This window comes from Podarcis cretensis (assembly GCF_951804945.1).
Source record: "Podarcis cretensis genome assembly, chromosome: 2".
Lineage (NCBI taxonomy): Eukaryota > Metazoa > Chordata > Lepidosauria > Squamata > Lacertidae > Podarcis > Podarcis cretensis.
The window spans coordinates 18,536,819-18,564,684 of NC_137171.1; the positions used below are offsets into that span (position 1 = coordinate 18,536,819).

A 27,866-nucleotide genomic window follows, 5' to 3' on the forward strand; every position below is an offset into this window, starting at 1 on the left:
CTACTACTACTACTACTACTATTCTTCTTCTTCTTCTTCTTCTTCTTCTTCTTCTTCTTCTTCTTCTTCTTCTTCTTTGCTTTCCCCTTCCTTTCTAAGTCCCAATGAAGGAACCTGCTTCACCTCGCTACATGGAAGGGCTAGCCCTGTATGTGGTCACCAGAACAGTGAAGAGCCTCTGATTGTGTGCCTTGGATACAAACAATGTGTATTTGATGCCTGTTGTTTTTGCCTTTCAAATGCTGATAACAAATGTCTTTCCTTTCATCCCTTGGCAGAAGCTCTATAAGACGTGTCGAGTGATGCAAGAGAGAATTATGGAGCTGCTAGCGACTGTGCAGAATGAAGACGTGATCACAGAACTGATACAAGTGAATGAAAATCTGAATAACGTCCTACTGGGACATGAAAGGTAAAGCTGTTCTATATATGCTGGGGACTCGTTGCTTATATATACACAGGTTATGCCAGTTTCAGGGGTGGGGAAACTGGCCCTTCCAACTCCCATCAGCCCCAGCCAACATTGGCTCAGCGGTCATGGATGATGGGAGTTGTAGTCCAACAATATTTGAAGGGCTTACAGGTTGCCTGCTCCTGCAATAAAAAAGTTGTGATTGAGCTTTATCCCCTTGCAGTGTTCCTTGGGAGTAGGCCTCATGTACACTTTCCCCTTCCCCTTCTGCTTTGGAGAGAAGTGAATGTCTGACCAGTGGAACCTATGCTTGGCTGGTGAGCATAGGATCTCATCCTGACCATGCAATATTTGCATCTCAGCGACTGCAGAGTCTGGCATTCCATTGTTCAGTTCACTTTTCACCCCACAGCAAGGAGTAGGGGAGAAAGCCTCTGATCTACTTTTGATCCCACCCTCGGGAGAGGTCCTTAAGGAGATAATCTCTGAATAGACTAAGTTACAAGTCTCTGTTGTGACGCTTACGTTGTTTTCCGTGTCCGTTTAGGTTTCTTTTGAGACACAATTCTCTGGAGAGAAGTGAACATTGTTGCTTACCTGTTAATCTGAGTGGCACAGTGCAATTCTTTCCCTTGGCACATAAATGCTGTCCAAATGTAATGTTTTCATTATAGAATAAATAAATAAGTAATCAAAAGATAAAATAAAAGATAAATAGAAATTGGCCCCATTACTCAAGCGCCCTAGAATAATGGGACCAATTTCTTTCTTACTGTTTTCTCTTTGGCTTGTTTATTTATTTTGAAACAAGCAAGCACCCATTCTTGAGTGATGGGGCTAATTTCTCTTCCCCCTGGGAGGGTTTTCTTGTAAGAAGAAACACTGGCAAAAGCTGGAAGCAGGCAAGCTAAAAAATATCCATAACTATCTTCCTTGCTAGCTGAGGTTAAAAAAAGAAGGAAGATAACATCCCCTCGAGGTCTGCTCAGAGACTGTGAGCTTTGCCTCCTTGGTGATTCTCAACTGACTGGCCATCTCTGGAATATGGCAAACATTGCACACACATCTTTCCATTGTTCATCGTAACTGCATGGCTTGAAATGCAGGTACTGACCGTACCATTTCATACAGGTTCTCTCGAAACAGAGTACGCTTCTTGGAGAATCAAAGGATTCAGAACGAAGGTGCAGGGGTAAGTAATTAACAGCCCGTCCTCTAGCCTGGAAAGAGCCTTCTTTTGTTAGGAAAAGAATTCTGGAACCTCTGATGCTGTTAGGTTCTTGGGTCTCTTGAGTCGTTTTGCAACGTTTATAGTTCATGCCTTCTAAGTCTAGGCATGTTGACTCAGAAGCAAGTCAGAAGCTAAGCTTGGTGGTGCTTACTCCTATGTAAGTGTGCGTAAGATTGCAGTGCGTAAGATTCAGTGTTCCAAGGAGGACAAAGCATAAATTGCTAGTTCGCCCATTACAGAGCAAGTAGCCAAATATGTCTGGGTGGTGGATGGGGGAGAAATCATTTCATTTTGTGTGTGTGTGTGTGTGTGTGTGTGTGTGTATATATATATATATATATATATTACTCCACTGAAAAACGGCTGCAAAAGAAAAGTGGGGAAGCAGGGAGGAGGAAACCACAATACCATCCCTAGTGCTTCTTACACAATTCTTGCTGAAGATAATTCTCTTAATGAATTTTGGCTGCACTTCGGGATCAATGCAAAATTATATCCTGCTCATTCTATTACTTGATCTGAGAACCTTCAGATTTTACAGATATAGCTGGTGAATCATAGATGGTCACACTGGTGACTTGAGGAGACCCTTACCACCAGCCAAGATCTGCTTCCATAAGAGAGCAAAAAGGACCTTGTTGGCAATTGCTTGTTGCACACTGAATGTTCAACCTACACCTAAGAAGGAACACTAGGTATAACCTCTGATCTCTTTCTTTCCTCTCAAGGTCAATGGCAACCAGCCATCTGCTCCTTCGTGTGATTTGCTTGACCTGTCTTCAAGCGTTTCCACTACTGTGCCAAAGCCTGGGGAAGCTGGCCCTGCACCTCCACAGTTTTCAGAATTGAGTGAGTATGTATGTATGTACGTACGTATGTTTTAATGGAATGCTATGAACCTTGTGGGAAAATATGGAAACAGACTTATCCTTGTACAGGTCCTATGGATTTGGACTGGAGAGCTGCAGTATGGAAGATCTCCAAGGTGTCGCACAGGAGAGATTCTTATATTATTATGGTTATTGTTATTATATTTGTAAAGTGGTACCTCGGGTTACATATGCTTCAGGTTACAAACTCCGCTAACCCAGAAATAGTACCTCGGGTTAAGAACTTTGCTTCAGGATGAGAACAGAAATCGTGCTCCGGCGGCACAGCAACAGCAGGAGGCCCCATTAGCTAAAGTGGTGCTTCAGGTTAAGAACAGTTTCAGGTTAAGAACAGACCTCCGGAACGAATTAAGTACTTAACCCGAGGTACCACTGTATACTGTCCTATACCTGTAACTCTCAGGGTGATTCACAACATAATATAACATTATAAAAACCACAAAATATATGATAAAAACAAATACAGTAATCCCCCCTCCACAACGTATTTTAAAAGGGCATTGGGTCTCATCAGCCAAAGGCCTGGTTGAAGAGGAACGTCTTTGTCTGGTGTATAATGAAGGTGTCAGCCAAACCTCCCTGGGGAGAACATTCCACAAATGGGGAGCCACTACAAAGAAGGCCCTTTCTCGTGTTGCCACCCTCTGGACCTCTTGTGGAGGAGGCACATGAAGAAGGGCCTCAGAAGTCCGGGAAGGTTCATAGAGAGGCAGTCCTTGAGGTCGTGTGGTCCTGAGCCATTTTATAGGTCAAAATCACCACTTCCCTCTTATTAAAGTTAGGGAAGTGTTCAGTGTTAGAAAGTCTCTGCTTTGAAATCAAGAGGCCCCAATTCAATTTCCAGCATCTGCATGCAGGGCCAGGAATATCTCCTGTGTGAAACCTTGGAGGTCTGCCTCCAGTGTAGATGGAGCTAGATGGACCAAGTGGTCTGATTTTACATGTTTTGTTCTCAGATGCATTTCAGACACCATACTTAAGAGATGCAGACTGTGACCCAGAAGCCAGAGGCACATACATGGAGGCAAAGTACAGGCAATTCCACCTTTGGGTGTTTTGGATCACTAGCATTGTTCCTGTACGCATCAGTAGCCAAAATTCTCCACTTCGCATAGGGAACTCTGGCTTAATCAAAGCCAGAATCTTTGCACCAGAGCTGGCATATGAAGGGAAGAAGCGAGGGAGGAGTGCTCAGTCCCAACACGTATTACCAGCTTGGTGAACCGTGGCTTATAAAGCCAGGGAAGATCATCTGAAGAAGGCTGTTGTGAACTGAACTTCACATGAACTCCCAAATGGTGACTGGATAATAGAAGACACACATCCCCACCTTCAGTTTATTTGAAATAATGTGTTGCTGAATTCTGCTTATTGATCTATACCCTGGGCCAATGTCTTGATCAGAGATCACCACAGTGATATCGTACCTTAAAACGTTGCCTATATTTTATTTTTTGTGTTTTAAAGGTCTGCAGAAAAATCACAATCATGCCTGTTTTTCTTTCTTTTTTTTAGATTGCCAGCCACAAAGTGTTGCTGTTCCAAGTCCCTATCCTATTCAGCCACCACTTTACCCTCAACTGAATTCACTCGCAACTACAAATGCTGCACACACTCCGTAAGTAACAGTTTTTGAAGCTATTTAAACCTTTTAAATGGGGTTTAAAGGATGATAGGCAAAGTTGAAAACCAGGACATGGTCATGCAAACGTCCCATCTCTGGAAGCTGGCAAAAATTAAAAAGACAGGCAAACATTTGTCAGATTCTGTCCTTCATTTTGTAAGGTAATTTGTGGAAGGGCAGTACGGACTTTTGTGAACCGAGACAAATTGAGAACGCAGGGGTTTAACAATGCGGCCAGAAGCTTGGATGCTGAAGTTGGAAATTTCATGTATGGTTCCTTGATGGGTTCCCATTCATTCTTTCCTCTCCTAGGTTCACATCAGAAGCACAAAGTACATGCCAAAGCTTTCCAGGTAGCTCCACATACATCAATGTAAGTAGCAAATTGTTTCTCAGTCCTTCTTCAGTAGCAAGTATCACAGAGAGATAGCTTTGCACATGTTTTCTGTTTGCGTAAGTGATGTTGGACCAAAGCTGTCAACTTACAGATTTGAAAATAAGGGACCAGCATCCTCGAAAATAAGGGATCAGCAGCCAAAATAAGGGATTTTCCAAACACAGGTATGTTTGACTTCTGAGCCCCTCCAAGCCAAAGGCAGAAAGCCCAGCCAACAGCCAAACGAAGCCTCAAGCGGTGGTTCCCACAGCGCAGCAACCCGGCAAAGGGGATGCAGCAAAGAAAACCACTGTTACCTCTCCGCTGGGAAGCGCTGAGCAAAGGCGAGTCCCCAGGCAATGCGGCCAATTTGATCGGCACAAGGCATGCAAGCTCCACCCCCCAGTCATTCTTAGACTCCTTATTGGGTGAGCAACACAGCCAAGCAACACAGTTGGAGCCTCCCTCCTCCCTGGCCAGCAGGGAGGGAGGGAGAGGAGCTGCTTCCTTTGAAACTCGGGAAATTTAAGGACATCATCAATAAGGGACAGCAGCGGGACACAGCGCTGGGATAAGGGACTTTCCTGCCAAATAAGGGATGGTTGAATGCTATGTGTTGGACTCTGGGTCCCACCAGCTCCAGTCAGCATGGCCAATGGCAATGTTCAAGGATGATGGGGGTTGTAGTCCCGCAACTTCTGGAGGGCCACAAGTTCCCCATCCCTGTTGGTCCAGCCGCACAGTGTTTATGGTGTTAGTTATAGGAGTTATTCGTCTTAACACTCTTACCAGTGCCAAACTTAACCTGAGTCCTTATGCAGCTGAAGCAATGTCATCCATGAACAAGAGGGAAGGATCTTCTCGCAGGCTTAGGAGAACAAACAAACAAAGATATTTAGGAAATATTTAAAGAAGGGGGAGGTTCCCCAAATGGCCCAGCAAGTACTGAGCAATGGGTGGCTGTGGAATTAAATTGGCTGGAAGAGAATTCCACTGAAGAGGAAGGTGTGGCCGAAGAAGAAGAAGAACAGGAGGAGGAGGAGTTTGGATTTGATATCCCGCTTTATCACTACCTGAAGGAGTCTCAAAGTGGCTAACATTCTCCTTTCCCTTCCTCCCCCACAACAAACACTCTGTGAGGTGAGTGGGGCTGAGAGACTTCAAAGAAGTGTGACTGGCCCAAGGTCACCCAGCAGCTGCATGTGGAGGAGCGGAGACGTCAACCCAGTTCCCCAGATTACGAGTCTACCACTCTTAACCACTACACCACACTGGCTCTCAGAGCCAGAACATGGTACTTCAAAATGTTCACTGATCTGCCGGGAAGCTAGGAGAGAAGGGAAGGAGCCACAGAGCAGAACTGAGGAGAGTGGAAGTTGAGGATTTGTAGCTCTGTCTCAAATTCTTTTCCTTCTCTGGAGGTTATGGGCTCTTCTACCTTGAAGGTTTTAAGGCAGAGTTTGGATAGTCATTTGTCATGGATGCTTGAGCTGAGATTCCTGCATTGCAGGGAATAGGTGATACTTGGGGTCCCTTCCAGCTGTACTATTTAATTATTCTATTGCCCTTTGCTTCATTTCTCCTCTTCATCTATACCGCCCTGCATCTGCAGATCTCAGGAGACTCATAACATAAACATACAAGATACAAAACACATGATGAAAGCAAGAACAAAAACAACAACAAACCAATATCCCCCTCCCACAAGCACATTTAAAAGGGCTATAGGATGTTAGTTCTCATCCTGGGTTTCTCCAGCTGACTTAACTTAAAGAAAACAAAAGAGATTATTGTGGACTTTAGGAAATGTAAACTGACTATTCAGCCACTCATGATTGAGGGGAAGTGCGTGGAACAGGTCTCGGTGTTTTGATTTCTGGGAATGGAGTTGAGAGATGACCTAACCTGGGGAGAAAACAGCAAAGACCTGATGAAAAGAGCACAGCAGAGGTTATATTTTCTGAGAATACTCCGGAAAAAAATAATCTCTCAAAGGACCTGTTGCTGGCATTTTACCATTGTACTGTTGAGAGTGTATTAACTTATGGTCTGTGTGTGTGGTTTGGGAGCTGCACGGTCAGGGGGGGAAAAAAGCTGTCTAGGGTTGTAAAGACTGCGGAGAAAATAATTGGGTGCACTCTTCCCACCTTGGATCAAATCTATGCTTCCAGGTGTCATAAGAAAGCTGCAGAGATAGTGCAGGATAGTGCACACCCCAGAAATGATCTCTTTCAGTTTCTGCCTTCTGGAAGAAGGTACAGAGTTATAAAGACTAGGACTAGCCGCCTGAGAAACAGTTTCTATCCAAATGCGATTTTGGTTTTAAACGCAATGTAAGGTAGTCTCTATGAGAGTATATTGTATTTAATTATGGGGTATCAGGGTTTTTAGGGGGCTAACCAGGCTGGGATAGCTGGGATAGCAGGCTTGTTGGTTTTTGAATGTCTGATGTAGATTTTTTTGATTTTTTTCAATTTCGTTGTTCTGTATGGGACAATGACAATAAAGATTACGGTATCGTATTGTATGTGAATATAAAAAGGATAAGGGGAACCACCTTGTTCCCTGGAGAGGTCATCTCCTGGTTCATGCCAATCAACCTGTTTTTAAATGTTCCAGAAGTGGGTTACGATGCAAGATTGACTATAGGAATTGAGTGTGAGCTGCCCATAGAGATTTATGTAGCTGGTATTCGGCATCCATGTTTCCATCCCCACCCCTCAAAAAACCAAAATGTAAGAGCAAAGAATAGAGTAGAGAGTAGCTTACAACAAACCTCTAGCGTCATCAGTTGTTTTCATACACTGCATTGAAGGTTGAACTGAGTGTGGTTTACAACAACCTTGCAGTGTAGCTAAAACAGGCGAAGGGAGGCTGGGTAAACAGGATATCCGCATTCTACAGTAATCCTCAAAAATGTATTGTCTAGAGGCCAGTGAACCAACAGGTTTGCTCCATGAGTCCGAGAGGAAATGAAATTCCACACACACCCCTCTTTAAACAATACTCTCGTGGCTGTTGCAAGGGAGATTGGGAAGAAGCTTGTGTTACGACTTGTGAGCCAGCAATTATTAAAAACTCCCCTCCCCCATAGAAATAACCCAAAGGTTAGTGCATGTCTAAGTAGCTCTTTGGAGCCCAGCTGAACCACTACAGTGGTACCTTGGTTCTCAAACTTAATCCATTCCGGAAGTCCGTTCCAAAGCCAAAGCGTTCCAAAACCAAGGCGCGCTTTCCCATAGAAAGTATTGCAAAATGGATTAATCTGTTCCAGACTTTTTAAAAACAACCCTTAAAACAGCAATTTAACATGAATTTTATTATCTAACGAGACCATTGATCCATAAAATGAAAGCAATAAACAATGTACTGCAGTCACAGAATCAATCAGTAGCTGAACTGCGTTCCACACAGCGACAAAAAAAGAAACAAAAAAGAGCCACAAAAATGCAAAAACAGACAGACCTCAGCGTAACACTCAAAACAGAAATGCGGCACTCAAATCAGAAGTGTGGCACTCAAATTGGAAGCATAACACTCAAAACAGAGCACGCTCGACTTCCAAAAAAAGTTCTCAAACTGGAACACTTACTTCCGGGTTTGCAGTGTTTGGGTTCCAAGTTGTTTGAGTACCAAGGCGTTTGAGAACCAAGGTACCCCTGTAAACGCTTTCTGAATCACAGAGAGAATTGTATTGCAAGCAGCAACAGGGTTAAAGGATTTCTGTCTCTGCTGATACTAACTTTAATCCTCACATTAAGACGTAAACAATGCAAGAATAAACCAGCATGTGAGGCTAAACCAGTTTTTTCACAAAGCTATCTTCCTACATACCTGATTTAATTCATTTCATTCCCTTAGGTGAACACCTATTTAAATCCAGTACCTGTGCATCCCGTAAGCCTTCAGAGTAATGGCTCGAGAGAGGTGCCCCCAGCAGGTAGGTCTAACCAACTACAGTTGACATTACCTAAGTTGCGACTGCTTTCTTATATGTCAGCAGGATTATGTCCAACTTGGACTATGACCTGTTTTGGATAGGCTTCAAGGCCAAGGTGTGAAAGTGAGACTGTGCTTTCCCAAGGGAACCAACTGCATAATGCAAGCCTGAACATGTTGGTTTTAGATAAATTATTCGTTAATTTTATCTCTGGAGAGGCCGTGAATGCTGGCCCGGGCCTTCCCTGCCCTAAATGACTTGAATTGAGCCGGAAAGGGGGATTTTAAGTAAGCTTAGCTTAATGCGTTTTCCACACTTCAGGGAAGAAATAAGTGAGTTCCCTTCAGCCTTTCTCAGATGTTGTTAAACTACAATTCCCATCACCCCTAGCTAGCAAGGCCAGAGCTCATGGATGATGGGTGTTGTAGTCCAACAACATCTGGGGACCCACAGGTTGAGAACCGCTGCAAATTCAGACCTTCCTGCACAATGTTGGGCGATGCGAAGGCCTGGGAAATTTAAGTGCAGCTACAGTTCTGTGTTCTACTAATACAGTGGTGCCTCGCAAGACGAAATTAATCCGTTCTGTGAGGCTCTTCTTATAGCGGTTTTTTCGTCTTGCGAAGCAAGCCCATTGACAGCTTAGCGTATGAGCGCTATTAGCGGTTTAGCGGCTTTTAGCGGATCAGCTGATAAGCGGCTTAGGGCTTAGGAAAAGGGGGGGGGGAAACCCCGCAGAAACTCGCAAGACATTTTCGTCTTGCGAAGCAAGCCCATAGGGAAATTCGTTTTGCGAAGCGCCTCCAAAACGGAAAACCCTTTCGTCTAGCGGGTTTTCCGTCTTGCGAGGCGTTCGTCTTGCGGGGCACCACTGTACATTTTACTAGGGAAGGACCATTGCTCAGTGGAACATGCAAAAGGCATTCAATCTTCAGGAAAAGCTGGGAGCATATTCCCTGTCTGAAATCCTGGAGAGTTAGCCTACCAGTTAATGCAGAGAATACCAAGTTATGGACCATTCGTCCAATAAGGCAACTTCCTATGTGGTTAAATATATTTGAATCCATAAAACCTTTTCATGCTTGTATTGTGCTCTTTCCTATTGCTATGATCCACTTGTATAATTTTGCCTTACCCTAGAATTACAGAAGAAGGTGGTATTAAGGATAGCTGGGACTTTGGTTGGTTATAATTTTACATTAGCAAAGCAAAATGATGCTAACTATTTTTTTTTTAACATCTCTGGGTTTCCTTCTTCCACAGACGTATCAAAAAGCAGTCCGCCTCCTCCCAATTATTACGAGCTAATGGAATTCGACCCCTTGGCTCCCAGTGACAAAACAGAGTAAGTAATTTTGAGAATGACAAATTTACTGCTTGTCGATACACCAGATTTATAATACAATTCAGGGTGTTGGCAACTGAAGGTAAATGAGTGATTTGATTAAATTTGGCCAAAAAACCATTCTTGGAGGCACATTTGTTGTTTAATCAGGACTATTTGAAAAATATATTGTCGTTAGTAAAAATACGTATTTAAGTAAATCCCTAGGGTTGGATCCAGAGTATCATTTCTGCTTGGTGAAAGGGACAGAGATCCAGCAGATTTCTGCAGGACAAGGTGGCAACTTTTTCAGGAAGCTGCAGGGGAAAGAATTGGCAGATATTGCCTCCCCCTCCTGCCTCTGCTGGGAGTGTCTTGTGATGGAAGTCCTACTAATAGGAACTCTGGATCCGAGCCATGGAAAAGTAATTACAAAGCTGAGAGCATGGATTCAAAGCTGGCTAAGCAGCGAGGGCCTCACAGATCTGAATTACGTGAAGTAAAACACTGAAAAAGCATTACATACAAAATCCAAAAGAGAAGATAAACACGGTGAGCAAAATCCACCATTGGGTGAGCAACCCTCCTAATCAGATTTTCCATGTGTGCAGGGGAGAGGATAGTGCATTCCCACTGCAGAAATGGAAGTCTGCTCTGCTCACACATTTTGAGCACGGGGAAAAACCCAATTATCTCCCTCACACATTGAGATTATTTCTGTTACTAGGGAACCTGTGGGCAGACTCATTGACCATTCATTTTTGCAGACATTCATTGAAGCTAAGTCCGTTGGGGTCAAAGAAAATTGTTTGAAAGGCTGGATGTGGGCTGCAGACCACGAGCTGGCCATTCTTGCTATGAGGAATTGGATACCATGGATAATGAAGCAAAATGAGTTTTAGGCTATGTGGGGCTCAGCCTCTAGCTCTCCTGTAATTGTTTTGTTGACTAATCCTTGTTATTCATGTCACAAAAGAGTGTTTTATCTTGTGCTTTTGATTTCAGACCTATATATGAAGAAATTGATGCATACCTATTCAAAGCAAGTGTTAGAAACAACACCAGTTGTTAAAAGCAGAGGTCCAAGAGAACCAGTACTTTACCAGTACTAGAGACTATTTTGATCACTCAAAACCTGTCAGTTCTGTGACGAAGAATAGGAGGACAATTTTTGGAAGATGATTTGGATACGTCACACCCTTCATATGAAGAGATTCAAAACCTATCCTCCCTTAAGTGCATTACATTAAGTTCAGTTGATCGTTAAGAATGCAAGGTTCTACTTGTGCGTATACTTTGGACCAAAGTCTACAAATTCTATACAGCATGCCCCCCCCCAAAAAAAACCATTCTTTCTAGGGAGCAAAATACCCAAGACTAATTATAAAAGAAACTTTGCACTTAGAAAAATAAGGTACTTTTATTTCATGGTACATTCTGTTTAGTTATAAAAGCAAACAACTTTTTCCATAGGTAGAACTACATAATGGAACTTGATTTAAGTTGATGTGCATCATTGTGCTAGAGGTCCAGGACCAAATCGAGGTTCTAGCTAGCCTTCAAGCTGTTATCTGGGATTTAGTGCTACATTTTGTGGGGGTGGACCTTACCCCTCTATCCTCTCAGTATAATCTTCCTGTAAAACTATTTGCTAACCAGGCACATAGTTTTGAAATCAGATGTTTCATAGCAAGTTTCTTGGTCTTCTGATGACTAGTCACTATAGCACTTTTCTCTAAATAGTTTATGTAATCCACTCATTGTATCAAGACTTGCACAATCTATTCCAAAGCAGAGGGGAATGTGAAAACAGTTTTACCTTGGTTTTTGAACAGCTTAGTTCTCTAATGTTTTGGCTCCCGAAAGCCGCAAACCTGGAAGTGAGTGTTCCGGTTTGCAAACTATTTTTGGAATCCAAGCATCTGAAAGGGCTTCTGATTGGCTGCAGGAAGCTCCTGCAGCCTTTCAGATGCTTGGATTCCAAAAATAGTTTGCAAACCGGAACACTCACTTCCAGGTTCCAGGAGCTTCCTGCAGCCAATCAGAAGTTGCGCTTTGGTTTCTGAATGTTTGGAAGTCGAATAGACTTCTGGAACTGATTCCGTTTGACTTCCGAGGTATGACTGTAGTCTCATGAGGGTTTGCTGTAGTAGAAGTCTTGCTCCATTTCTGTCCTAACATTCTTTAAAGAGCTGCACGTGTGATGGGAAGCCACAAATGCTCTAGTTTTCATGGGCTTCATTGGGAGCAGCTAAACAAGGCACTAAGCAGATGGATGGGGGACAGCAAGAACATAAGCACACTCCTCTTTAAGGTATTTTGGAGCAACTCTGCCATTGTTTGTTACTGTAGCTGTTTTCCACATTAAGCAGGTACTATTAGCAACTAAAGTTATCTTTAAGCATGTAAGGACAGTCACTTGGGTCATAGGATCATACAATGTAAAAGGGTGATGGGAGGAAGTGCCTTCTTTCTGATTTAAAGTAAAATATGTACTGCTCTGAGACTGTGACTGCCAAACCTATTTATAATGAATGTCATTACAATCAGCTGTTCAAATCAATGCTTGCTAACTGCAGATGGTACATTTTAAGTCTGATTGCTATGTAGTATTTAATTATGTTTTACAATTCCTATGCTGTTTTTATACAATCCAAATAAAATGCGGTCAGAAACCAGCTAATGGGTGGTTTCAGTAGCTGCACAACTCTCCAGTTTAACACAGCTCTTTCCTATTTGGTTTTATAGCTTGCCTCCTGCATTTTATGTCAAATGTTTGCATGCCAGTGTTAAGTAAGGCATCGCACCATTGCTGCTTTATTTATCAGTTTATTTGCTCTGCAGCTATCCAGCTTTGAGGTGAAGTTTCTGTTGAGTCTTCACTGCATTTTGGAATCATACATTTAACATCACTGTCAGTTGTAGTTTAGATATTTTGAAACTAGCCGATGTTTCTGTTTGCCATGACCAATACCTCTTCTGTCTTCTGCCTGCCCACCCCAAGGTACATCTATCTTTATTGGGAGTTCTATTCACATTGGCTAGGAATTTCACCCAACAATATACAGGGCACAGAAAATTGAGGTAAAACTGTTATCAACCCAAAGTGCCAGAATCCCTAGAAATATTCTGTCATTTGATCTTTATTTTTTAAAAGGTGCTTTCATGTACTTCAAAGAATAGCTGAAATACATGCAGGAAAAGTCCCTCTGCACCCTGATATGTAAACTATATTCAGAATAAATGTCCAAAACAGTCATGATTTTTTTTTAAAAAGGCAGATTTAAATTTATTTATTTTAACTCCGCTTTTCACCATCTGGGTACCAATGCAGCTCTAAGGTTAGTACCAAAGTTTAATATGCTAACCTTCAATGTCACTTTAACAGAAGGGAATAGTAGGAGGAAAGAGTTACGGCTAGGAGGAAGAAAAAAAAATAGGTCTAAAAATAATAATCAGGGAACTTATAAGAGGTGAATTCCTTTGATTCTGGGTTGGTTACAGATTCTTTTGAGTTCAGTTTATGAGAATAAGAACATAGATGGCAAAGAACAGGTGAGTTTCAGCATAACATTTCATATGGCATCTGTACTTTGGTTACAAACCTTCACACAATTTATGGAAGAGTGCTACCTCTGATATATTGCAAACAGCTAAAGGAGCTTTAGCGGTGTCTAAAATTAAATTAGATTTGAAAATACCACCCGCCACATGCATTTTATAATTATTATTCATAATCATGGTTCCTGTGTGCAAAATTAAATGTCACATCTTCAAATCTATATGATTCAATATCTAAAACAGAACTTTTACAGTTTTTAAGTATCTTCCTACTGAGTTAAGCAATGTGCTTTTGCAGTCTGTAGATCACAATTATTGAATAGCAGAGGAATCTCCACTGCAGTGTCCATCTGCTGTACTATTAGTTATAACCCGGGAGTGGCAGTTTCTGTCCTTCTTTTGCTTCAAAAAATGTGTAAGAAAGAGTGATCAAGTCAACACTGGCCATCCTTGGGTCTTCTGCAAATTCAGGATCAATGAAGAAAAATACCGGCATGTCCACTTCTTCGTGGGGATTAAGTCGTTGTTCTTCAAAACAAAAACACTGTAAATGTGGGGGAAAGAGGGTTTAGAATTGTTTCTGAAGTTTATATTAAGCCAACAATATATCCACAATCTAGTTTAAGGGGGAGGGGAACCTCTGTGCCTAGTTCAATTAAATGTGGCAAAATGCTATTTGTGATATTTTCCACCAAAGGACATGAAAAATCCATATACTATTCACTTTGCCACTGTCTTGTGAAAACTGTAATACCCGCTTTAATGCAAAGGGTAATATCCAGGGTTAGTCATACTCGTAGTACAGCAACTGAAATTAATGGACTAAACTCCATGAATTTCAATGAGTCTATGCTGACTATAACTTAAATGGAGATCACCCCAAGGATTTAATATGAAGCGTTGGCACCATTGACAGCAAATTAAACCATATTATATCCACACTTTGGGTGTGTGTGTGTGTTATATTTTGAACTATTCAAAATCACACAGGTTTACTTTGTCTTAGAAGATACAGCAGATATTAAAGAAAAAAACTTTTTCTTTAATAGCTTTTTCAGAGCAAAGGGTGGCGCTAGATTCTGAGTCTGGAGGGTAAGTTTTCCTTGCACCAATGACAAGGAGAGTGGAGGGCATATACCTACATCTTGGATATTGCTGCTAACATGGATTAAAACAGAATCAGGCTTCAAAAGTAGGAGAGTTCAGTTAGCAGCAGCAGCAGTCCACTCTTAGCGCGTCATACTACACTTACTTGTATCTTGTTGAAATACTGCCCAGCTTCAAAAGGTACCACATTGTAGGTAGAGATTCCAATTATTGGTTTATCAGTGGGATTCTTTGCTTTATAAAATGCCAGTGCGGTCTCTCCTGGAACCACCTGTAAAAAGAAGTTGCTCTAGTGATCTTTCTTGCTTTCCCCTATGTCACTGCCAGCCAAATTGCATTATGGTGGGTAAGTTTATAAATGGCTAGTAGTCACAGTATTGCCTCTGAACCAAAGTTGCAGGTTGGGAGAATGCTGTTGCACTCAGGTTTTGCTTGCGGGCTTCCCATGGGCATTTGGGGGGGGGGGCGGACTATGATAACACAGTGCTGGACTAGACAGTCCCTTTGCTCGATCCAGCAGGGCTTTTCTTCAGTGTTTAGGTTTTTATATTGCTAAATTTGTACAGCTGATTCAAATTATGCTAATGCTGGGGTCGCCAACCTGATGCCTGCAAAGGGATTTACTGATGCCCCAGTTTTCTTCCTTTTTAAAAAGTAAGTATCCAGCCCTCTTATGCAAGTTAAGGGGGAAATGTGCAGGTCCCCTTTAAGCAATTTCTGTGAAATGAAAGTGTGGTGTAGCCACCTTGTAGATTTTTCCTGGGCCTGGGGAATGCTCCCTGTTGCTACTAGACAGCAACAACATCAGTGTGCATGCTTGTACCTGTGTAAAGTCAATCTCCACAATCAGGCATGTTAAACATAAGGTTGTTGGGGATATCTCTCAAATTCTGTGTTATGCCACGTCCCCCACAGCTATTTTGTGACTGGTGCCCCTAGCACACTCTGAAAATTCAAAGCATGCCCAGTGGTCCCAAAAGGTTGTCAACCCTTGCGCTAACTCACCTGAAGTAGACAACACCTGTACCTTCATCAGCATTCTGTGTTGGAATGCTAACAATGTTCCCATCTAAAGTAGGTCTAAATCAAGAAACTGCCGAAAGCTCAAAGGAAAGCGAGTTTATTTCTCATGCAGATGTGGCATGGAGGGCAGATTTACATAATAGTAAGGTCTCCAGCAAAGAGGGTGTCTCTACAGCATGCTGCTGTGCTCTTCCAACCAGGAACTCAGAGAAGTGCACTATGGCTCACTCAACGCCTCTGACTGATTCAATATGGCATAGCAGTTAGGGTCAAACTGAGATTGGGGAGACCCAGATTCAAACTCCCACTTGGCAAAGAAGCTCACTGGGTGACTTTTGGGGCAGTGTTGTTGTTTGGGGGTGGGGTGGGGCAAGGACAGAAAACACACAGTGCCTTTTGCTTGGTGGAGAAAGGCAAACTAAATGTAGTAACTAAATAATAACTTGAGTCCACAAGCTGATTCGGTAGCAGCAGCAGCAAGATATTGCATTTCCCTACGTGTGGAAGCACAAAAGGATAACTGTATCTGTGCTCAGAGCAAATAGGCAGCGTGGGGTTGTGAGCCTGTTTGCCAGGAGGTAATCTTTACCCATCACTGGCAATAGACTAACTGCATCCTTACCCTGTATAAGGGCCAATCAGAATTTAGCCTTTGATTTGTGCTGTTTAATGTTATTGTTTAATTTTGGTTTAGACTGCGTTTATTTCCCGCCTGGGACTTTTGGGTGAGGATTATAAATATTTCCAACAAAATAAGTAAATCCAAAGCAGAGTATTTTCAAACATTAGCAATAACAGGGATATCACACCAACAGCAGCATTTGTGCAAACAATATATCCTTTCTCCTCCTACTTTGCCCCATTTCAAATTAATTTTACTTTGGGATGCGGATAGGTTCAGAATGGTAGGTTCAGAATTCTATGCAGATGAAAAACCGCACCAACTTCTGACTCTTACAGGTGAACAACTGCTATACTGCAGTCTGTAGACCTTAATGCCCGACAAAGCAGATTATAAAACAAGCAGCCTCTCATTATGATTACTGCAATTTAGTGTGGCTAGTTTACAACCCTTGCCCCTCTGTCTATCAATAAACCACAACACCCCCAGACATATATGAAACCCATCTCTACAAAATTTTAATAACTTACATATACTTCAGTCTGCTGAGGTCTGAAATTCCACTGAAGGCTTGCATGTACATCTGCATTGAAGGTAACCTTAATGATGCGATCTTTAACAGGTACCATTGTCTCAATCTCTCCTGAACCATGGCCTGCCACCGCTGACCCTCCAAGTCCAGTAGCCTTAAAGGAAAAGAAGCTGTAATTAACAATAGCCTGATTAAAAACAAGAAATGGTATCTGAGGCAAGAATTAAACAGAAACAATCTCTTTCAAGAAAACTTTCACAAGACAACCAACATAAAAGCTGCTACTTCTGTGTACAAAAGCTAGACGGGCAACAAACGTGGCAAGAGTCCATTGCCCCCAATTAAACTATCTGAAAAGACTTACTTCCTTACCCTTCAAGTGATTTCTAGGCATGTGCCACATGGCACAGTTATTTGTCTAAATGCTTGCATGTTCAACTAAGATTTGCTTTAAGATCTGCTTCAACTAAGTGCTGTTTTCAAGTAATACCCTCAAAAGTGCTGGATAGGTGTTATAACAAGATCCCATATGTAGGTGTACTCTGTAAATGTGAGCAGTGTTTGAAACTCCCATTGTTCTAGGCACATTATGTGATAGGGCATTTCATTAGCGCGAGCAATATATGAGCTCTGGGCGCAGTACTTTTACCTAAGATTTCAGATTAAACTGCAGGGTGGAAGGAAAGAAGAAGCTTTTTCTGCCTCCTCACTTCCAGCCACTCTCTGAAGACCAGAGAAGAGACCCTCTTAAGACTATTGGGGGGGGGGGCAGGGGAAGGACTAGACAATGTGAAAAAAGAACGTATGATTTTAGCTGCAGTTCATTTTCAGCTCTGTATTCTTGTTATTAAAAAGGACACCTAGACATTCCATTGTTGCACACATCACCTAGTTTAAGGTGGCCATTTAGCTCCTAGCTTTCATATATCAGTTTCTAACACTACGTGGGCAATGACTTCTAGAATGCATTCTTCTTTATTTGTTATATGCTGTCTCACAGGCCCTTCCCCCATGCTTGGCTCCCCACAACAGAAATGGTGAAGTTTACCTGAAGAATAAGAAATCAAGATTACAAACTTTTTATAAAAGAAAGGAAATGGATTATTGAATATTTACAGACAAACTGTAAACAGATAAAAACATTAGCAGGATCATTGCCATAACCTGCAGTTTTATAATAGTATATACTTACAGTAGATAATTAAACGAGCAAGTTAAAACATAGAAGATATTGAAAAATAAATTTAAGGTACCCCAAAAAGAGGGGGGAAGGAAATGCAATTTTGAAGTGTCAAATTGATTGTAAAACTAATGAAAATGTATGAATTCGAAAAGTATAAATAAAAAACTAAAAATAAAAATAAAATAGGTGGCAGCCCCTGCTCATCCAACTTGGGGGAGAGATCCAGCACACACAATCTTCAAACAAAGGGACATCCAGGGACCCGACTCATGCAAACAGTTGGATTTTGCAGATTTGCGAGTCAGGTAGAAAGCAGCAGCAGGTTGCACGCAGCTTGGCAAAGGAAGCAGCTCCGTCGCTCCCCTGACTCTGCAGCAGTCGCTTCCTTCTTTTCCTGCATTTGGGCAACGCTGTCTCGCAGGGAAGCGTGCTTGGCTTCCCACAACAACAACAACCCTGCGAGGCAGGCCCTCTCCGAGAAGCGAGCCCCGGGGCGACCTCTCACCTGGCAGTAGAGGCGGTAAAGGGGCACGGCCGCGTAGGACATGCCCGCCACGCCCACGACGCCGGCCGCCAGGTACGTCAGCACCGTCTTGTTGCGGTGCCTCCAGTCCTCCTGCTGCCGCCGCCGGGCCCCCGCGAAGGGGTCTCCGCCGCTGCCCTTGGCGCGCCGCCCGCAGCAGGCCGCGGCCTCGCCGTTGCCATGGAGACGGAGCCAGGCCCGCCAGGGCCCCCATCCTCGCGCCGCGGGAGCCGCGAGGCAAGCCCAGCCCCGCGCGCAGCAGCCCATGCCTTTCCTCTTTCGCTGCCCCGCCCCGTCCTGTCACGTGGACGCGTTCGGCATTCCTCTCTTCGCCGATACCGCCGCCTGCTCTTCGCGCGCGCGAGGTCGTCAGGTTATCGCGAGAGCTCGGTCCCCAAGGTGGCGAACCCACAGCGCGAGCGACGCTGTCGCTTGGAACGCCGCCTCCTCCGCTTGCGGGAATCGACTACGGCGGCCGCGGGGGGTAAGTCCGCGTTCTCGTTTACCTGCTCCCTCGGCGTCGCCCCGCCTCCTCGCAGGGCAGGGTCTAGCTCCGTTGATACGGCGTGAGGCTCTTGATCGCTGGGTCCTAGGTTCGAGACCCGCGTCGGGCAAAAGGTTCCTGCATTGCAAAGGGTTGGGCTAGATGACCCTGGTGCTCCCTTCCCACTCTACAATGCTGTGGATCCTGTGATTCTACGGACGGAGTAGTGAGAGAGCCTCAGGCTGTGGTTACGTGATGCAAGCAAGCACACACAAGTTATATATATAATATACATACATATATATGTAAACAAGCACCTCTTAGTTTAGCTCAGTTGGTAGAGGGCGGTGCTGTTAGTACTTGCTGTAGAGATTCAGATAAGGTGTGCAAAAGGTTTTGAATTGCTATATGTAGACTTCTTAAGGAAAATCAGTCCTGAGTGCTCACTGGAAGGACAGATCCTGAAGCTGAGACTCCAATACTTTGGCCACCTCATGAGAAGAGAAGACTCCCTGGAAAAGACCCTGATGTTGGGAAAGATGGAGGGCACAATGAGAAGGGGACGACAGAGGACGAGATGGTTGGACAGTGTTCTCGAAGCTACCAGCATGAGTTTGACCAAACTGCGGGAGGCAGTGGAAGACAGGAGTGCCTGGCGTGCTCTGGTCCAGGGGGTCACAAAGAGTCGGACACGACTAAACGACTAAACAACAACCACTAGACTTCTTAAGCAGGGTACTGTTACAGTGGTACCTCTGGATGCGAACGGAATCTGTTCCGGAGCCCTGTTAGCATCCTGAGCAGAACACAACCCGCATGTGCACGGGTCACGATTCACCGCTTCTGTGCATGTGCGTGACGTCATTTTGAGCGTCTGTACATGTACGAGTGGCGAAACCCAGAACGAACCCGTTCCGTTACTTCCGGGTCGCCGCGGAACGCAACTTGAAAACGCTCAACCTGAAGCATCTTTAACCCGAGGTATGACTGTATAAGAATTTGGAGGTCTCAAATATAGAATAAATATTCATAAATGCACACATATCTAAATATATGAACCACGTGTCTGAAATAGAATGGGAAAGCAATCCTGAAGCCATTCTGACTCTCCCAATGACCTCAGATATTCCTCTGCATTAAGGGAGGCAAATGGGGAAAGTCTTCCCATTGTCTTTTCACTTACAAATCCTGTCTTAAGGGCATCTTTGTGTATGAATAGGGTGAGCCTGTGACCTCCATTCAGGAACTAAAGTATTAACCATCACAAAAGAATGGCCAGGCTGCCCAGGTAATGCAATCAGTGACCATTATCGGGTATCCTGGCAGGCAGGATTTCTGCTGGAGACCACCTCCTTCTGTGGTGTATGTCTGATGTTTCAGGGTTACAGGGTGGGCAATTTCAAAAGTCTGTGTAAGGGCTTGTGCACCATTGTTCAGGGTTCTCCTCCCTCCTGCATGTGGTGAGTGGGGACCCTGTTGCAACAGTTCCTTTAATAAAGATCAGGTTTACTAGCCGCTTTGCTTCTCAATATACTCTGGCTGGCCTCTGTTATTTTCTTCTGCCAATAGGGAACCTTCTTCAGGACTCTATACGGGCTTCGGAATACCCCATAAGGGAAAGGGAGCAGTTATAAGAAAAACAGTTCCAAATAAATTCTAAGCTCTTTGGGCCACAACTTATGAAACAATGATTCTGGAGGAGGCTGATAAAAGGTGTTTTATATGATAACTGAGCGGCAAATGCAGGTCTCCTACCACCTGAATATTCAGGGTGATATTCAGGCTATCCACTCCTGCAAAGCACTTCTCCTGCAGGCAAGATTTCCTCTTTGCTGTCTCCCAGTTGAAAACACATCATCTTTAAAAGGACTGAGATGCACTGTAGGACTAGACCTCAAGTGAGAATTTGGAAAAGGGTGCGGCAGTGGCAGACAGTGAAAGTTAGCTGGGTAGATGTAGCCACTTGGCAGGGGAAGCATCACTTTGCCCCAGCCAAACATACAGAGCAAATTTGTAAAAGGGAAACAAACAAATTGCATCCAGTAACTATTTTTTTGTCAACGTTTGCAAAACGCTCAGAATGCATCCTTATTCTGTTTATCCTGTGGGTAACATAATATCTTCTAAACAAAATAAAAGAAAGAAAATTCCTTCCAGTAGCACCTTAAAGACCAACTAAGACCAACTAAGTTAGTTCTAGGTATGAGCTTTCGTGTGCATGCACACTTCTTCAGATAGCTCATACCTAGAACTAACTTAGTTGGTCTTAGTTGGTCTTTAAGGTGCTACTGGAAGGAATTTTTTTTCTTTTATTTTGTTTTGACTATGGCAGACCAACACGGCTACCTATCTGTAACTGATAATATCTTCTAAAGTAGGTTGGATAATAATATTGAAAGTTTTGACATAAATCTGTTTTTTAGAAAAAAAAAAACAAGCTAAGTTGCTGCATTGTGAATAGAGGTACAAAGCCCCTGTAAGAATTGCATATTGCAACTGTTCGTAAATTTGCCATTGCTTTGCTCTCCCCCCCCCCCCACTTCCAAAGGACTTTTATGGGTCCTCATGAAATCAGTCGAACTATATACATCACATTGCATTTCCGGACTGCCCAAACAGATTAGGTAATTAGCTTATGTGTTCAGTTTGCTCTAACAAGCCAGGAGTGCTTCTTTCAGGCCCCTTCTGGGCTCTTGCAGTCCACTCCGAAACAGACAGGAGTTGAGATCTTCATAAAAAGTATTTAGCAATTACCTCGGTATATTTACTGGAACAGAGGAAATGGACCTGTTTATCTCTTGCTGCTTTTGCTTGCTCAACAGGCACTGAACTTATCGGAGGCTATCGGAAGCAATCTGAAGAAGCCTATGGAATTTTCATAAAGAGGATATTACCTTGGGGTGGGGAGAATGGCTGCAGTAGATAGTAAATAACTGCCTTTCATGCTATTGTGGTTGCCAGTACGGCTGCTAAAAACAACTTTATGTATTTGTATTCTCCCCACCACTTTTCATTATAGTTCCATGAATGCACATTAGGCAGAGTAAAGGGAGATCAGGCACGAAGCACACTTGCCTTTTATCTGAATTGCAATCCCTATGGCTCATACGCAGTAATGTTTTGTGAAAGAGCTCAATGATAAAGAGCTCTTTTCCTGGTCACACCGCTAGTTGGGCAAGTGGGGAAAGCTTATCAACTTTCTTCCTGAACAGCTGATCGTTGATGGCCATTTCACATAATAGTTGTACTTACTGGTATATCCCAGCATGCACATTGTGGCAGAAGACAAAATGTCAGCTTGCATTACGATGTTCTCAGGGTGTCCTATTATAACATAAATGATGTGGCTGTATTCATTCAGAACTCAGCCATAAGGGAGCAAATCCGAAAGCTGCGATTTATATATCGCTGGAAGTCTCTCTGGCATCATTGTTGTTGTTGTTGTTGTTTAGTCATGTTCTACTCTTCGTGACCCCATGGACCAGAGCATGCCAGGCATTCCTATCTTCCACTGCCTCCCGCAGTTTGGTCAGACTCATGTTGGTAGCTTCAAGAACACTGTCCAACCATCTCGTCCTCTGTCGTCCCCTTCTCCTTGTGCCCTCAATCTTTCCCAGAATCAGGGTCTTTTCCAAGGAGTCTTCTCTTCTCATGAGGTGGCCAAAGTATTGGAGTCTCAGCTTCAGGATCTGTCCTTCCAGTGAGCACTCAGGGCTGATTTCCTTCAGAATGGATAGGTTTGATCTTCTTGCAGTCCATGGGACTCTCAAGAGTCTCCTCCAGCACCATAATTCAAAAGCATCAATTCTTAGGCGATCAGCCTTCTTTATGGTCCAGCTCTCACTTCCATACATCACTACTGGGAAAACCATAGATTTAACTATACTGACCATTGTTGCCAAGGTGACGTCTCTGCTTCTTAAGATGCTGTCTAGGTTTGTCATCGCTTTTCTCCCAAGAAGCAGGCATCTTTTAATTTCGTGACTGCTGTCACCATCTGCAGTGATCATGGAACCCAAGAAAGTAAAATCTCTCACTGCCTCCATTTCTTCCCCTTCTATTTGCCAGGAGGTGATGGGCCCAGTGGCCATGATCTTGGTTTTTTTGATGTTGAGCTTCAGACCATATTTTGCGCTCTCCTCTCTCACCCTCATTAAAAGGTTCTTTAATTCCTTCTCACTTTCTGCCATCAAGGTTGTGTCATCTGCATATCTGAGGTTGTTAATATTTCTTCCTGGCATTATTTTATGGTAAAACTGATAGCAAAATATTTTGTGTTTCATGTGCTTAGTGTTTGTTTCTACCTGCTAACTCGTACAATCAAATTGCCATTCATTATTGGCCTCTTTCTTTCTTAATGTTGATTGCTTATTGGAGACTTGATTTTAGACGTCAATGGCAAAGACGTGGTTGTTGTAGCTAATGAATGGTTGGCTTTAGACAGTTAACTTTAAGCATGGATCATAATGGCCGCAGATTGAACCACATGAGAAATTTTCCTTCGCAATAACCCTGTGATGTGCACCTCTATGTTGTTCCTATTTTACAGACTCAAACCCCCATGTCTTCAGAGTTTAAACATTTACAGGATACATTGGCTCCCTAATGCTAGCATGTTATTGAAGTGCCCTGCTAATTAATTAATTACATATTCCACTTTTTAAAGCTAAAACTTGACACCTTTAATCTGAAAATTACAGGATTTTCGGCTGGGCATTCTTCCAGCAAGGATTCTTAGGATTGTGGGCTTACTGTGAGAGTCATATTAAAGCTATTCATTGTTAGGCATGCATTGCCTTTCAGCTCATGGAGACAATTTCCTGTTGCATAATAGCAGAGTCCTTGGAGAAAATCTGTATATTTTAACCCCTACATTTTCAACAGAGCTGTTGACATAATTGCAAACAGCATCAGCAACCAGCCACGTGTCTTCACTCATTGGCAGAGCTGAAGAAGCAGAAAGTAAAACATTTTTGTAAGATTTCTTCAAGCCTATAAGGGAGCAAAATGGCCATAGACATTGGCATGATCCCACTGCAACTCTTCACCCCTCCATTTTCTCTCACCTTGCCTTAGCCTTTCCATCACCGTTTCTGTCTAGCAATCAGGGAATAAAAGGTAAAGGTAAAGGTACCCCTGCCCGTACGGGCCAGTCTTGACAGACTCTGGGGTTGTGCGCCCATCTCACTTAAGAGGCCAGGGGCCAGCGCTGTCCGGAGACACTTCCGGGTCACGTGGCCAGCGTGACAAAGCTGCTCTGGCCAGAGCCAGAGCCAGAGCCAGAGCCGCACACGGAAACGCCGTTTACCTTCCCGCTGGTAAGCGGTCCCTATTTATCTACTTGCACCCGGAGGTGCTTTCGAACTGCTAGGTTGGCAAGCGCTGGGACCAAGCAGCGGGAGCGCACCCCGCCGCAGGGATTCGAACCGCCGACCTTTCGATCGGCAAGCCCTAGGCGCTGAGGCTTTAACCCACAGCGCCACCTGCGTCCCACAAAGGTAAAGGTACCCCTGCCCGTACGGGCCAGTCTTGACAGACTCTGGGGTTGTGCGCCCATCTCACTTAAGAGGCCAGGGGCCAGCGCTGTCCGGAGACACTTCCGGGTCACGTGGCCAGCGTGACATCGCTGCTCTGGCCAGAGCCAGAGCCAGAGCCGCACACAGAAACACCGTTTACCTTCCCGCTGGTAAGCGGTCCCTATTTATCTACTTGAACCCGGAGGTGCTTTCGAACTGCTAGGTTGGCAGGCGCTGGGACCGAGCAGCGGGAGCGCACCCCGCCGCAGGGATTCGAACCGCCGACCTTTAGATCGGCAAGCCCTAGGCGCTGAGGCTTTAACCCACAGCGCCACCTGTGTCCCATTAATCAGGGAATGGCTTACAGCAAAAGCCATTCGTTTTTTCCCCAGAAGAACTTTTCTGAAACAGCTTATTGCCGGGAGGGGTGGGTACTTAAAGAAAGCAAAGTGAATTTGTTCCTGCTGAATTTGTTCCTGCTGTAATAATAAAATCTCTCCCCTCACCCTTTGAAATCAAAAGAGAAGTAGAAGTGTGACAAGCTCATCAGTTTATTATCTTTTCCTGAAAAGTGGATAATTAGCTGCTGTCTTTCTCATTTGTGAATTGTAGTCTTGTATTGCATCAGATAGTAGGACGCGAGTGGCGCTGTGGTCTAAACCACAGAGCCTAGGGCATGCCGATCCGAAGGTCGGTGGTTCGAATCCCTGCGACGGGGTGAGCTCCCGTTGCTCTGTCCCGGCTCCTGCCAACATAGCAGTTTGAAAGCACGTCAAAGTGCAAGTAGATAAATAGGTACCGCTCCGGCTGGAAGCTAAACGGCGTTTCCATGCGCTGCTCTGGTTCGCCAGAAGCGGCTTAGTCATGCTGGCCACATTACCTGGAAGCTGTCTGCGGACAAACGCCAGCTCCCTCGGCAAGGGAGCGCCTCAACCCCAGAGTTGTTCACAACTGGACTTAATGGTCAGGGGTCCATTTACCCTTTTTATTGCATCAGATACGGTGGTATCTCAGGTTTGATTTCCTCCCCTTCTTTTATCAGCATTACACTTCTGCTAATGCAGACAAGTATATCAGATCCTCTTGTCTCTAGATTCACACAAGGCACTAGGAATTGGTGGCAGCCATCTGTGTCCAAAGAAAGCTCTGTTAATTTCCCTTAATTTTTGACCTAGCATTGTCCGTACAGTGGTACGTCAGGTTACATACACTTCAGGTTACAGACTCCGCTAACCCAGAAATAGTACCTCGGGTTAAGAACTTTGCTTCAGGATGAGAACAGAAATCACGCGGCAGCGGAAGGCCCCATTAGCTATAGTAGTGCTTCAGGTTAAGAACAGATTCAGGTTAAGAACAGACCTCTGGAACGAATTAAGTTCTTAACCCGAGGTACCACTGTACATCTTTTCACTGTGCAGTTGCCAGCTGTATACATATGGCTTTCTCTGTCTCCTTGTCCTGTCTCTTCCTATTGTACAGATTTGAGGTGTTTTCTTAATCCCCTTTCAGCCAAGGAATGCTGACCTAGTTTTCTCTATCCTTCTTGAATAATTAAAATCCACAAGCAGTTTGATCATTCCGGTAGACAGAATTAAACTCCTTGTTGTATGCTTGCTGTCACTGTGGTATAAATAGCAGTGGGGATTTTTTTTCTTTCTCTTGCAGTAGCGAGGCTGTTCTGTGATTTCCAGCACCTTTTCATCAAGGCCAGCCTAACACATTGTGCTGCCTTAGTTGAAATACAAGATTCCACCCACCACCCACTTCAGTTCTATGTACAAAAGCTGTTCAGGTTGGCAGTAGAACCTTTTCTTCAGCTCTGGCGATGGGATATCCTCCACAGCCTTTGAAATTAGCCAAGCGCCAGGGGCATTTTGATCCTGGCCATCGGCCACTTCTGACCAAGTGAAGATGCCTGGGCAACAGCATGGCGCCTGATGTATCCACCACCTGGAGGTGCAAGCCTGGGGAATCCTTGGATCGTGACTGTTTTCACCCGCTAGCAACACATCCTGTAGAATTCTATCCTTAATATTTTATCTGCACAGTCAGAATGAATTTCAGGAACCAAGAAGTTGTATTGTCAAATGTGGCTTTCGAGCCGTCTAACCCCCAAATGGCAATTAGGCATTTTGTTTTGGTGACTGTAACCCTGGTTTAAGGAGCCATTTCGCACCTAGTTTATATATCTTGAGTTTCTAACACTGGTCCTCCTCTACACCTGAAGGCATCTAGCTAGCTCAGGGAGGTGATGGGCAGGTTGTATAGCAGACATAGCTCTTTCCACAGTATACCAGGGGTTAGCAAACTTTTTAAGGAGGGGTCCGGTTCACTGCCCTTCAGACCTTGTGGCGGACCGGACTGCGCACATGCGTGCACACACACGTGGCGGAGAGGGGCTTCTCTCTCCCCCCCTCTCCCCACCCCCTCCCCTCCCCCTGCTTTCCTACCTCCTTTGCCTGCGGTTGGGAGCTGGCGGTGGTGGCGGCGTCTCTCCTTTCCAGGCCAGTTTTCCTGGGCACCAGGCGCGGGGCCAGCAGGCACGCCAAGCTCCAGCCGAAGCCCCACGACGCACCCATCATGATGCCCACAGTGCCGCCATGGACGGAGAGGCCAGTGGGCAGGTGGCGAGTCTGGGCCATGCCTCAGCATGCATGCGGCGAGGCTTTGGGTTGGCTGGCACCAATCAAAGCCGAGCTCCCTTCCTCCGTAGGGTGGGGAGAAGCCAGGAGGGAGGAGGCGCCGCTGTGGGGGGGGGGAATGGCGGCCGATTTTTTTTTGCAAAAAAAATGGTGCAGCCCGAACGATCAAGCCAATTCAAGCTGCGATTCCAGGACCATCTGCAGGCCAGATCCAGAGGGCAATTGGACCTGATCCGGACTGCATACCTTAGTTTGCTGACCCATGTTTTATACTCATGAAAGTCAGGTGCAAGAACAGGGCAGAGACTTAATGGTAGTGGCTCCAGTATTATGGAAACGGCTTCCCAGTCAAGACTGCCAGTTCCCAAAGAAGTAGGAATTTAGGAAAGATTGTGTAAGACAGGTGTGAGGGACTGGATTTGACTTGTGGGCCATGTCCTGAAACCCGTCCCGCCCCCGTCCACCCCAGTGGGTGGAATCCAAGACTGTTTGCAAAAGAAAAACGTTGTTGTTATACAGATGTGCTCCCAATTGGAACTAGGCCCAGCGGGTCACATTAAAAAGCCCAGTCTGTCTTGCCCCCCCCCTTATGTACATCATTTTCACCTTATTGATGTCCCTATCTAAGTGCAGTGGGTTTTTTTTTAATTGCAAAACCCTTGCAATACACATCCTTTAAACTTCACATAAGATGAGCTCCAGGCTATGCTCATGGCTTTCGGATTTGAGGGGAATCTGACATTGCACAGTAGCAGCCCTATCTGTAGATTATATTTTTTTTTGTTTTTCATACAAGGATGTGCAAACATTACTGATATCCTGGTCTTTCCAATGAGTGGCTCTTGTCCAGGTTTGTTTATTGTCTTACGTTAAATG

General features: G+C 44.3%; 3 protein-coding genes across 3 annotated transcripts in view; 2 read left to right on the forward strand and 1 right to left on the reverse strand.

Moving 5' to 3' along the window:
• Window positions 1-11,761, forward strand: part of TOM1L1 (target of myb1 like 1 membrane trafficking protein) — a 57,788-nt gene extending 46,027 nt beyond the window's left edge. The window contains exons 8-15 of the mRNA XM_079965532.1: window positions 279-412; window positions 1,544-1,604; window positions 2,372-2,492; window positions 4,049-4,151; window positions 4,470-4,530; window positions 8,395-8,473; window positions 9,737-9,818; window positions 10,803-11,761. Of these exons, the coding sequence (XP_079821658.1) occupies window positions 279-412; window positions 1,544-1,604; window positions 2,372-2,492; window positions 4,049-4,151; window positions 4,470-4,530; window positions 8,395-8,473; window positions 9,737-9,818; window positions 10,803-10,869 (708 nt within the window). The 3' untranslated portion in view covers window positions 10,870-11,761. The remainder of the gene's footprint in view (window positions 1-278; window positions 413-1,543; window positions 1,605-2,371; window positions 2,493-4,048; window positions 4,152-4,469; window positions 4,531-8,394; window positions 8,474-9,736; window positions 9,819-10,802) is intronic.
• An 849-nt stretch (window positions 11,762-12,610) lies between these two features.
• Window positions 12,611-18,630, reverse strand: COX11 (cytochrome c oxidase copper chaperone COX11). The gene is made up of 4 exons (XM_079965686.1): window positions 18,331-18,630; window positions 16,641-16,796; window positions 14,611-14,736; window positions 12,611-13,902 (listed from the first exon to the last, which is right to left on the reverse strand). The coding sequence occupies exons 1-4, from the start codon at window positions 18,613-18,615 to the stop codon at window positions 13,720-13,722; spliced, it is 750 nt and encodes a 249-aa protein (XP_079821812.1). The 5' UTR covers window positions 18,616-18,630; the 3' UTR covers window positions 12,611-13,719.
• A 57-nt stretch (window positions 18,631-18,687) lies between these two features.
• The window catches only part of STXBP4 (syntaxin binding protein 4), a 158,353-nt gene continuing 149,174 nt past the window's right edge, over window positions 18,688-27,866 (forward strand). The window contains exon 1 of the mRNA XM_079965479.1: window positions 18,688-18,832. The gene's annotated coding sequence lies outside the window, so the exon portion shown is untranslated. The remainder of the gene's footprint in view (window positions 18,833-27,866) is intronic.